Here is a 13,012-nt window from a genome sequence, read left to right as displayed (position 1 = left end):
TTAATGCGCAATGCCACTATTTAACTTTTCGAAAAATGCTTCGATAATTCTGCATAGGCATCAAATAAAAAAGAATAGCAATGGTTTTTGTCAATATATCTTTGGTATTTACACAAGTTAACATAAAACTTTTTGGATATTTTTGAGGCTTTAATTTACAAGCGCATACTGAATACACTGACTGTGAACAGGCTGCGTATCGACTGAACTGTCAAAACATAGCAGGTGCCCGTTTGGTAAGAAATTTTTGATAAACTGCACATCTAGGTAAAGATTTGTTTTATGCATTCCGAAAGCAAAGTATTAAGATATTAAATAGTATTTTTTGGGGGAAGAAAGACCTTTTATCTTCAAATTTTGGTTTTTCAATTGTTTATTTACAAACTTTTCTTTTATTTTTAGATCAGAAGAATTGATAAAAGTTTCGACCAATGAAATAGCCAGGTTATTTAGTGAACCAATCGCGGCGAGTGTTGCAAACACTGGGCGTCCGCCAAGATTTGAATTTGCAGATGATATTGACAGCTGAGATCGTCTGCCCATAACCACCAACAAAATACCTCAGAAAAAAATTAAAAAGAAGAAGCTCAAATCATCATGCTAACACAGTAAAGAAAGAGTCGGTTGTTGTTAGCTGTGAGCTAATTTTGCCAGTTTAAAATTGAGTCAAGATGGTTAGTGGTCAACTTGTTGCGGCATTGCCATCAACCTGCAATCCACAAGACTCTGAGATCGAACAAAGAGATGACAGAAAGGTAGAATTGCTTTTTTTATGTCACTGATTAGTTTTGTGGAATTTTTGCCTGCCTTACAGGCTTATATTTCTTGTACCATTAAGTAATTCTACGCCTATACGGTTGCTTTTCTGATTTCAACACGTCTCCTTTCTTCAATCAAAATTATATATTTATTTGTATTTTTAATATGAATTGTATCAAGGCTTTACTATATAAATCCTTGATATTCTTGGGTGCCACACTAATATCCTGACTGAGAGAAAATTGCTTTTTAAAAATTTAATTTTTTACAGGATTTACTTCAAATTTGGAACATATCAAGCATTCATTGTTTATTTTATAAAAATACTAAAGAAAAAGAAAAAAAAAACATTTTTTTGAAGCATAGACTTCAAATGAGGAACAGATACAGATTTTGATCATTTATTTAATGAATAAACTAGAAAGTTGAGAAAAAAAATTGATTTGCATTTTCTATTCTATAGACTAGTCAGGACAGTAGTATTTTATCAGATTTGTGATTATTAACCGTGTTAACACTGATAGTGTTCAGCAATAAAACACTTTAATTAAGGAATTAACAAATGGAATTTTGAATTGGGGGGGGGATTCTTTTATTCAATTGTAATTCATCTGATCAAATTAAACATGTTAAATGAAAGGAAATGAAGTGTTAGTAACAATGATTGACAGACACAAAACGTGTAATTAATTAGTAATTAAAACATATTTTTTACAATATATAGGTAATGTACTTACTTACCTGTGAAATCTCTTGGTGGATTGTTAGTGATAAAATAATTTAGAAATTGATTTTTAATCATGTTTATTCAAATTTATGTCAATAAATAGGAAATTATTTTTAAACATTAAAACGCTGTCTGCTAATATTTCATACCTTAGACTTTGTTTTTGATGATAGAACACAAAACTAATGTTTTCAGGGTTAAATCAGGATAAATACATTAGCTTTTGATGTTATTTACATGTACCTTTTTAATTAATAATTATAAAAAAAATTTAAAAACTACTTTTTGGGGACTTTGGTCGTCTGTAGATAGTCTCATTGGCCAACATATCGAATCTACTAAGTTCATTAATTCATCTTATTATGCATACAATAATTAAACCACAAGAGCTAGTTAATGAAACAATCATAGAAATCAATCCTATGATAAGAAATGAATACTGATCCAGAATTGAAGCCAACCAGTTTGAGATTAAAAATTCATTTCTTTTTATTAAATTTGAATTTTATTAACATGAATAAAATAAGCACATGAATTCATATACTCAAAAACAAATGTACCACATGATTCTATTTAATGTAATTAAGGGTGACCTGATACAGAAGATGACCCAGCCCCCTTTTTATGTGAAGTCCTACAGTAGGCTAATTTGACATACCCACCAGAATTATCACTGTTCTTGCTAAGCTACATCATGCATCTTCAAAATTTGTACTATTACATGAAATGCTAAAATAAATAGTCAAAGATGGAAAATACTGGCTTTCTTTATTAAAAAAATCTGTCACTTGGAATATGCCACTTTTAAATGTTTATTGCTTAAACATGTTAAAGATCATGCAAACAAATTTTACTGAAAACAGCACGAACAGTTGTTTCCACTTCCATGACTTCACTTATTACCAAACAAAATGTCCATGCCAAAAATTTCATTTGAGATTAAATATATACCCACTGCATCACATTGATAGATGTTATTAGACTACTTGGTTGTATGATACTATATAAATAAGTAATTGTTCAGGAACTTGAGAAATGAGCTAGCCAACACACATCTTTTCGTTTTAATTTAGGAGTCCGTCTTGTATAAAGATCTGATGAATGATTTGGTGAAACTGGCAAAGTGTCCATTCAGAAAAAATCTGGTGAGTTTCCAATTTGAATAACATTACTGGTAATCTTAAGAAATATCATTTGAACACACTCAAATATTCATCTTTTGGAAAAGTTGCTGCATTTCTCATGATATGTTCCATTTCAAGCATACATGTAATATGAGCAGCGTCAGATAGAAATCGACCTTATGCAAATGGATATCAATACATCTGTTAACTTATTTCGGGTTGAAAAAATCTTTATGCAAAGTCTGTAAATGTTTTACATGTAAAAATGAGTTGATGAAAGAAATGCCACAAAATAGACCAAAATTCGTCTTTTATTTCATATTTGAATCTTCCAAAATCAATCAAAGTCTTGTACATGTACATACATTCGTGCACTTGCATAAGGTCGATTTCTATCCGACGCAGCTCGCATTATATATGTGAATTAAAAAAATATATTTTAACACAAGTTTGAAAAAACATTCATCATTTGACATGTATAGTTATTTTGTGTCCTTTCCATATTTCCAGGACTAAAGTCATGAAAGTAAAGCAATATATTGTTTACTAAAATTCTTTAAAGGGATATTTATTATATGATTGAGTTATATTTCCCTTTGAACAGAAATGGTGTAATTAATAAGTTTATAGATATAGGAAGATGTGGTTTGAGTGCCAATGAGACAACTCTCCATTTTGTATAGATAGTCTATCAATGATTGTATCTGTTCAATTGATTTAAGTCAGGAGCCGTCAAAAATTTCTTTATAGCTATATTTTTTTTGTTTTGAAGGTAGATGTCACAGTTGTTATGTGGTATTTTATTTTTGTTGTGTGCGTTACAGCCGATTTCATTGAGTGTGTAGGAATAGGTATTATCTTTGGTTTATAATAGCTTGCTTGCTAGCTGAACTGTGAAGTCATCATTAGGTTAGGTAAACTACCCTCCTTTATGAGTAGACTAGTCCCACAGATAACCAATTCTATCTGTCTGTTGGCCTAGTCTACTCATAAAGGAGGGTAGTTTACCTAACCTAATAATGACTTCACAGTTCAGCTAGCAAGCAAGCTAACTAAAGATTTTACCTTTTCCTACACACTCAATGAAATTGGCTGTAATGTTTAATTTTTACTTGATCCTGTTTGGGGGTCCAGATTTGCAAATATCAATTTCATTTTACTTTATATTTATATAGGCTGGGAAGTTGGAGAATGTGGCAGACAATGACCAGAGAGACAATGCAGTGTCATCACTGAGATGTTTGAATCAGTTCTACAACTTTAGCTCCCAAACATTTGCAACAGCTGTACAGTATTTAGATTTTGTTCTTTCAAAAGTAAAGGTAGGAGCATTTGTAATATACAACATTTTGTACAATGTACTAGGTAAAAAAAAATTTGTAATATTGTTTAGATTTGTGAATTTAAGGTTAATGTACAAATGTTAAGCATAGAAAATTGCCACAAAACAAATTAATGCTGGTTTAAGTTTAACATGTAGGCTAAGCTAGACATACATGACATACTAAAAACAAATCAACAAATTTATAAAATATCAAATTCAGCCTTTATTCACACCTTAGGTGTCACAAGAGCATAACTAATCATGTCAAATGTAATTGCTCGCTGCGATATAGCCTTTTGATGCTGAGGCAGCTTAAAGCAAACACCAATCAAATGATTTTAACTGGCAACAAAAGATGCCATTTAAATGGAATGCAATAAATAGTAGCAGAAGAATAAATAAAAAAAATTCTTTTACTGATTACAATAAATTTACAGAAATGTAAAAATTCACAGTTAAAGTCTTAGCATGTTCATTCCTCCAATTATATCATGTACCCATTTAAACAATAGTTAATACAGTATAAGATTATGTATAACAATAATATTTTATCCACTTCAGGTTCAGAACAAGTACCTGTCATGTTTAGTTACAGCTTGTCATTATATTTCCACAAAGATTAATGAAGAACCTGAGGTAAACTCATTTATAAAATCTTATCAACAAATTCTCAATTGTATCAATACAAATTCAAATCTTATTACTTTTTGTTACTCTACCCAACATGTTAAATTTTTCACATCATTTTCTTTTTTGTCCTTTCGGAAAATGAATGATAATCTGAAAATTGAAAATTCTTGCTTCAGCAAATCTCAACAAATACATGAAATAGCACTAAACAGCAGGTTCCAATCTAGCTCAATGGATTTGAAGCAATACATTGTAATTCTGTGTTTAAAATTTTAAAAGACTATCTTTCTGAAGTTCTATATACTACTATGTTGAATACTTGTACAATTTAGGATACCCCATCAGCTACAGAGTTATCACACATTCACAGACAGATGTGGAAAGCCTCAGATTTGAAAAGAATGGAACTGGTGGTACTTGAAAAGCTGAACTGGAAACTCTGGCCTGTTACCTGTTCTGGTATCCTTAAACACATCTGTGATATAATGAGTAAAGTCAATCCAAGTCTTCCAAGCTCTTTACTAGATGACCTCCTTCAAAAGTTTGAAGTTTGCATTAACTACAGTAACTGTATTCTTTATACTGTAAGTACATGCTTATAGTGTAGTTCTTATAATGGGTAAAGGTTGTTTACTTTGGTATGCATGCACGATGTGAAATTGCTATATATGTGGTATTTGTATATCATCACTTCTAGAGAATATAAATTGTATTGTATTTTAAGCTTGATCAATGTAAAATGTAGATTTACAACATCTTAAATTGAGTTTTCCCAGCTACATGTAGCAGAGTTAAGTAAACAAATTTACATTAAGACCAAATTTTACAGATGCACAGAATAAAATACAATCGAGTCATTCGGCAGTTATCTCCATTTTAAAGCAAATAAATAAAACATTCCAATTTAGTCATTATTTTGGTGTAAAAAGTTAGAATTAATTAAAAAAAATACTGCAAAATGCTGTTCTTGTCTATGGCACTTTGAACAGTCTTACAGCATAGCTACACTTTTAGGTTTTAGGCTTCATGTTCCCTTCTGACTGAACAAACAAAATTTGACAAAAAAGCTGATATTCAAAGTATCAACATGATTGTTTTGTTCTATAATTGGAGAAATCTCATAACAATGAATTCCAAAATTCAAAATGTCAGCTTCCCTTCATTGCATGTGATCCAATCAAAATAGCCATTTTAAAAGAATTGCATTAAAAACATAGATTTTATTTCTTTTGATGAAGTGGAAATTTAAGATTTTTTCTTCCTTTGGAATGAGGAACTTTAAATCTGATTGTCATTTCGTGAAATTTTGAACTTGACAAGTATACATGTATGATACAAATGTCTACCAATATTAGACAATGAGACATTTTTATCTTGTTTGCAGACTGAAATAATTAAGTCTGATCATGAGTAGGAAAATAAACAGTTGTATACATGGGTGCGGGAATTTCTCGCTGCATTGAAGACCTGTTGGTGACCTTCTGCTGTTGTCTGTTCTATGGTCGGGTTGTTGTCTCTTTGACACATTCCCCATTTCCATTCTCAATTTTATGAGCATTAATGTATATTTCATTATTTTAGATTCCAACTCTTTCCATTTCCTTGGTACAGTTACATTTGAAGGAATCTGATCTGCTAAACCAAGCCTTAAGTCACTGTCTACTACAGCTTCATGGAATATGTGATGTAAGTCTTATAGAAGTTAAATGTATTAAAGGAGTTGTTGTTGCAAGTTTTTCAAATAATACTTTTTCATATAATTGTAAAATTGATCCATCATGATTTGGAAAAAATATGAAAATAACGCTTATAAATTTTAAGTGTCAAATGTGTGTCCTAATAGCTTTTCTGGATCTACCTTCATCTGGAACTCTCAAAGCCAAATATATGGAAGCCAAGGAGGTATTAATACAGAAACACATGATTCCATGATGAAGAGCTATATGACCAGAAGTGACCTAAAATAATAGCCAAATCCATCTTAGGTCAACTCTGCTGGAGGGAGTTGGATCCTTAGTTCCTTGAAAATTCTTAATTTAAAAATGGACAATTTAAGAAACGTTTGTGTTAAATCATGCCAGTAACAAAGCACTGACTTCTGAGTGATGAGAAAGCAAATTTGCAAACCTGCTTATTGCTATCTCATAATCATCGATGGGAATGTAGATTTCTTCAAGTGAGCCCATTGTTAAATCCAGTGCATGTTTATAGAACTTTATGAGATTGTTGTGTATTAGTTATAAAATAACATGGTAATTATTTAAGCTCTTATCAATTTGTAAGAATTCTTTAATACAAAATGTGTTTTATTTTGTCTTCCAGATAGGAGATTCTGAGTTTTATGAGTGCTATGAATCAGTAACTAAGATTCTTTATAATTATTGTAATTACCCAAGCAGTCATCCAGCTTGTCTCCCCCTGCCAAAACCTCAACCAAGGATAAACTTGATGACAAAACCTAGTGCCTATGGTGATACAGATCTACCTACTATTTATGAAAACCCTGTGACTACAATTTATGTGTGAGTAGATTATGTAATTTTATCACGTGTTTGTTGGCACACATCAGACTTGTTATTGAGATTCACCTTAATATCTTACTAAGTATCTTAAAAGTAAATGCACAAAACATTAAGTAGAAAAAAGGGATATTGAATGCACCCAAACTTGATAAAATTCAGAATAATAAAGAAGTAACATAAGCACCGAAATACATATATGTAGCTAACTTATGTACACAAAAAAAGTTATGAACATATGTACATGTAGGACAAGTTCTACTTATTTCCAAAAGAAAAAACTGATATTTATATATCCTTGAATTCATGTTGTAGGTGTTTCAACTGACCAAATCTTTAGGTCGGTATTTCCATTTTCTTTTTTGCAACATGATTTTGAGTTGAGAGGTCTGTATTTTCCCGATTATTTCCCTTGGTTATTGGTTGGAAAAAATTGGTGGCAAAGTGTTTATTTCATCACACTAGTCACAAATTTCCGTAAAACAGCTATCATATTCACGATTGCAAACATTTGGATGTATCAGACAATTGATTAAATTTATTGGCAACTCTTTAACTTCGCTTTTGACACAAGTTCGGTTAATTTTTCTCTTTACAACCATGATGACAGAAATAAAATAACTTAATGTCAGTGCTCAAATAAGGGTCGGTTGGTTAACCGTAAACAGACATATATTTGTTTGTCTAATCTGAATGAAAGACAATATTAGACATGAGACAGCAACACCAAACTAACAACAAAACAGGAAAATTCTTGTAAATTTTTTATTTTATAATTTTTTGAAAATCAATTTTCTATTTTCAGGTCAACCAGTGATTCTGATGAGTCACCAGTTATAAAAAAAGAATATGACAGTTGGAGTTATTGTGTATTACCTAGAAGATGTGCCATTACAGCTGAATGAACAATATAAACCTCCCTTATTCCAATGTAGGCAGCAGTTATATTCAATACTCTGGAGATTTTATTTGTTATTGTTTCTCTGTACTAAATCTTTCCTCTTATTTTGACAATGATTCTTGTTACATTTTTATATATGTATGTTTGTTGATATTCAATGCAAATCATATGTGTACCTGATATGGAGGATAAAAAAAGCTGTATTTGGAAATTTATTGTGTGAATGTGTAAGTGTTGTATGATTGTTGTTGTGTAGTATAGTTGTTAGAGGGCAGATAGCTTAAAGTGTGATAGAATTTAAACTTAGAGATGCAAAAAATATTTAATGTTTTATTATTAAATTTAGTTTCAATTATTTGAAATTTTATGATTCGACAGTTAAACTGTCAAAGAATATTTTAAATAAATGTAGAATTGAGCTTGGATCTGCTTAAGATTGTTTTAAAAATAGACAATAGTAGCCAGCTGGTTAATTATCAATCTAATTTTAGTTTCTTTCTTACATTTTTGAATTATGTTTTAGAATATTGTTTCAATTAAATAATAATTACTGCACACTTCTAACCATACACAAAAGATTTTGTTTCTTTTACTTTTTTGTTATAAATATGTTTTTTAATATAATTTATTAACATTGAAAAATGATTGTGCTACTTTTAACAAACTTTAGTACCCTTTTACTTACACTTGTATTTATTCTTAATATAAGACAGACACAGGGTGATAGAATGGTGAAATATTTATCCTGTAGATCAAATATATCCCGAACAATATAGCTAGCACTTCATTATTTTTGGGTAGAGAAATGATAAATAAATATATATACAAATATGGTTGTGCCTGTCTACTTGCCATTATTAAAAACATTTCAAACCTGTAAACATAAAATGAAAAGTTAAGGAAAAATTTATCCTGCATTCATTTATCTTCTTTATTTATATGATAAATTATCATTTATTTTCTTTCTTGTGAAGTTTTTAATGTTTCAAACAGAAAAGTTCTATTAAAGATAGAACACTTCAGTATTAAAAGTAAATGAATTTAATACCTTGGGTTTCACATTACAAGATTATCTGTGTGTGTTAATAATGTTTTACCTGGATCGTCATTTTAATAAGTTAGAATTTTACATAGCTAGATCGTATAGTTGATTCATAATTTTGATTTTCATATAATGGGTGACAGAAATTCATTGGATTGAGATTTATGATGGATTAGAGTATTCAAATTCAAAACAATTAGAATCTTAAAGAAATAACATTTCAAAACCTGTATTTATTTATTTCTGGAATGGAAGAAGCTTTTATTGAAAAATATTTTTATTTAACTTACATTGTTGATTTTATCAGAAATGGCAAAAGTGTAATTACCAGTATTGTACATATTTTTTTAACGACCAAATTATAATTACAATTTGTGCAATAACTATACTAATTATCCCTCCATACTGTTGAGTCAGTATTGTTATCAATCTGTTGATTATGTTAAAATTTTCCTTAACATTGTCAGATATTGTTATGTGTAAATATATCTATTATTTATTGACATTATGTGTAGTGCCATACAAACTAAGTTGTCACATGATAAAAATGGAACGATTTTTATATTAAAGATTGCATGTCACAAAAAGAATTTTAAATCACTTTTTCGAAAAATTGGTCCACACTTCAAACTAAAGTTAATTTTATTTATGTTTGTGTGTAATACAAATTATAACAATTAGAAAGTTGGCACAACCAACCTATCCCTAATCCTGTTAATGGAAGGTCCTCAACATACCCAATAATACTGTTGAAAATTGAAAAAAGTAATGGTCATATTGGTTGTAACTTTGTTATACTTTTTACTGATCTCTAATATATACAGAAAAACTTTTGGAGCCCCCCCCCCCTTTAAATTTTGAGAGAGTTTCTCATGACCATGGCTAGCCTGAACGTTTGGGAAAACATTGCTGAGAAATGTTTGACCTATTCATTTATTGACCCCAAAATCAATAAGGCTTTTCCCCTTCCATTTGTATGAATTAAGAAAGGCATACTTAGAACAGTGTTTATAATATGTTACACAGTTAAAGATATATGTAGCTTTATAAATTTTAAAGCATTTATACGTATTAAACAACTTTTTTTGTATGGCACAATGTGATTGTAATTGTTCTATGCAAGTAAGCATGAAAAAAAAAAGTTTTATACATTTATATATTTTTAAAATGCAAAAATGGTGCAAAAAAGAATAAAATTTAAAAACAATGTACTGTTTTTCATTTTTATCAAACAAATGACTCTTTTAAAGATTTGCTGAATAAGGAATGATAGCAATTAAATGTTTAAACTGGCTCGCTGTATCATCAAAGTAGGAATTCAAAGGATGTATGAAAAAGGCAAACACATTGGAACATAGTCATTTATATTATTAGACTAAAAGATCAGTACACAGTTTTTACAGACATCTTAACAGAAGATGAAAATTGAAAATTTATGACCCATTGACAATTTCTACCATTGTTATATATTACCTCCTCACATTGTATTCCATAGATATTTGTACCTTTATATAGGAAGAGACCCCCCCCCCCCCCTCTTCCCTGTGCATAAATTGTTCACTGTCTTGTCTAACTTTTACTTGGATTGTCATTCAGTATCATCTATTTTTGAAAAGTAATTGTCAGCTTTTATAGATATACAATTTTTACCTGCATCGCCAATGGTGGAAACAGGTCTTGTAACCGCTAGACTCGGTCTTTCCATACATCCGTCCCAAATAAAACTTTCTTCAAAGTTTAATTGGCTTCTTTGTAATGGAATGAATTAATATTTGGTGTGCAGCTTGATAAAGTTGAGCTGTAGGGAGTAAGCAATTTTTACATTTGCCTTGTAGCCATTTCCTGTTTGCCGATAGTTTGAAATTTTACAACTAATTGTACAAGGAAAATTTTAGTCAAACTCTTGGCACCGATTGAAGTGAATGATTTTAACATTTGGGCTTGGAATGATCAGTTACGCTCCGGTGTTCATGTTACCTCAATCAATTACTTGAAGCAATGCAGGTACAGGTATTGATCTTGTTATAAGACATAACTCCACCAAAATTAAAGCATAAAATGTTGGTCAAAGTGATGTTCTTTTCATCAAATTTCTGTAAAAATATCTGGAAACACAGGTTTTTCTATCCCCAGGTATTGATGATGTTTGCCAGATTTGGCACAATTTTTTGTCATTCCTGCGATAAAACTTGCAGAATGTGAGATGGGGATTACAATCCAGAATTAAATATAACTATTTGTTAAAAGCTTTATATTTCAGAAGGTAGAAGACCTGGATGCTTTATACCTTGTATGCAGATGCCTTAATATGTTACGATGTTTCCATTTGTCATGTCCATTTTCCTTGACCTCAGCGACTACTTGAAAAATTCTTTTTTGACACATAATTTCTCACTATTATGAGTAATAGGATAACTATAATTGGTATATATGGGTTCCTTGTAATATATACATGTCCGTCAGACAGCTTTCACCTTACCTGACCTCATTTCATGGATCAGTGATCAAGGTTAAGTTAACATGGTCATGTCCGTATCTCCGAGGTCAACTAAGTTGTAATTGCACATCTGCCAACATGATACTCTACATATATCTTTAAATGTAACCTGGCTTGTGGAATTGAAAATGGAGCCATGGTCATGAGACATGTTAGATGGTTGTTTTATTTGTTGCTGTATGTCATATTTGTTTTTGGTTTGTTGTTTTGTACATACATTAAACTATTGGTTTTAATTTGAATTGCTGTACATTTTGTTATGTCTTGGACTTTAATAGCAATGCTATGTGGCTCATTGTTGATGGAAGTAATTTGATCTCTTGTGGATAGTTGTCTCAATGGCAATCATACAACATCTCCTTACTGGTATTTGTTATATAGAGATAACCAAATCACATACAAAAAATATTTTAACCTTCCATGTATAGTTACTGAAGAATAGACCTTTTCCTGGCCTCTTAAGATAGTGCTCAAAGTCAAAAGGCAATAACTGATTGACAAGGTCTCATCATGAAAAACCTCCATAATTCCAATATAAAAATAATGAGATGTGGTATGCATATGATTGACAACTATCCAACAGAGTCCACATGATGTGGATGTTAGCAAATGTCCACATCAAGTGTATCCCCTTGTCAGATAATCAGACCTACTAATTTAGACCAGCAAAATTACACTTATTTACATCAGGGGTCTGACTACTTACTAAAACAAACATTAATAGTATCTGGTTTCCTTTTTAAACCTTGAACCAGAAATTTTGTGTGGCAATCTTATTACCAAAATTTATGATAAAACAGGAGGACTCTTCCTTTTCTTCCTTTGATAATGTTGGCTTCTTTTGATTTTCCATTTGGCATTTATATTTCTCATGTTCATGTAGTTCAATATGTATATTTTTGCATTGACGTCTGAAAAACTCTCTGTTAATTCAGAAATTATTGAGTGCATTTATTATTGCAATTTTTGAAGAATGAACAAAAATGCGAGATTAATTATTGCGATTTCAGGAAAATATGCATTCAGATATATGGATCAGATATCAGAATGCGAGTTTTTATTATTGCGATTAACACCAAGTCACATTATTCTCATTGATAAAAACTTCAGAATAATTTCTGAATTTACAGTATTCATAAAATGCTCATTCAAAAATTATTACAGCAGAAATACAGATGCATGTACCTCAAATTGGTTAAAACTTTCATCTATTCAAATTATAAGTTTATGCACCAAAGTGACCAAACATTCTTTTTGAATTTGCCAAGTGACTGAAATTCAAAGTTGTAAATCTTTGCTGCAAATCTTTTTATTTTTGATATTTTTTTCTGGACCTTTCAAATTTCCACCTACATAAACTGAGAATTGATGTGTTCCTGTGATGTATATATCCAGTAGAAAAAGATTATTAGAGTTTGTTCATTATGAATTTGTTTGCATAGTCACATGGCATAACTAGCCTCGTTGCATTATGTTGACTTGTTATTCT

The 13,012-nt window shown here is 30.5% G+C and overlaps 1 protein-coding gene across 2 annotated transcripts in view; it reads left to right on the top strand.

Moving 5' to 3' along the window:
- Positions 1 to 158: 158 nt before the first annotated feature.
- The window catches only part of LOC127726325 (cyclin-G2-like), a 486,290-nt gene continuing 473,436 nt past the window's right edge, over positions 159 to 13,012 (top strand). The window contains exons 1-9 of one of the 2 annotated variants that reach the window (XR_007993501.1): positions 159 to 236; positions 403 to 755; positions 2,560 to 2,631; positions 3,786 to 3,932; positions 4,496 to 4,570; positions 4,897 to 5,148; positions 6,146 to 6,250; positions 6,887 to 7,086; positions 7,889 to 10,148. Coding sequence is in view for 1 of the 2 variants with exons in the window: in XM_052233651.1 (XP_052089611.1) it covers positions 672 to 755; positions 2,560 to 2,631; positions 3,786 to 3,932; positions 4,496 to 4,570; positions 4,897 to 5,148; positions 6,146 to 6,250; positions 6,887 to 7,086; positions 7,889 to 7,988 (1,035 nt within the window). In the remaining variant the exon portion in view is untranslated. Of the gene's footprint in view, positions 237 to 402; positions 756 to 2,559; positions 2,632 to 3,785; positions 3,933 to 4,495; positions 4,571 to 4,896; positions 5,149 to 6,145; positions 6,251 to 6,886; positions 7,087 to 7,888; positions 10,234 to 13,012 lie in introns of those variants that run through there. The other variant, XM_052233651.1, reaches the window with a different exon arrangement.

The sequence above is a fragment of the Mytilus californianus genome, unplaced genomic scaffold (assembly GCF_021869535.1).
Source record: "Mytilus californianus isolate M0D057914Y unplaced genomic scaffold, xbMytCali1.0.p SCAF_17, whole genome shotgun sequence".
Classification (NCBI taxonomy): domain Eukaryota; kingdom Metazoa; phylum Mollusca; class Bivalvia; order Mytilida; family Mytilidae; genus Mytilus; species Mytilus californianus.
This window is presented reverse-complemented; position numbering and strand designations above follow the sequence as displayed.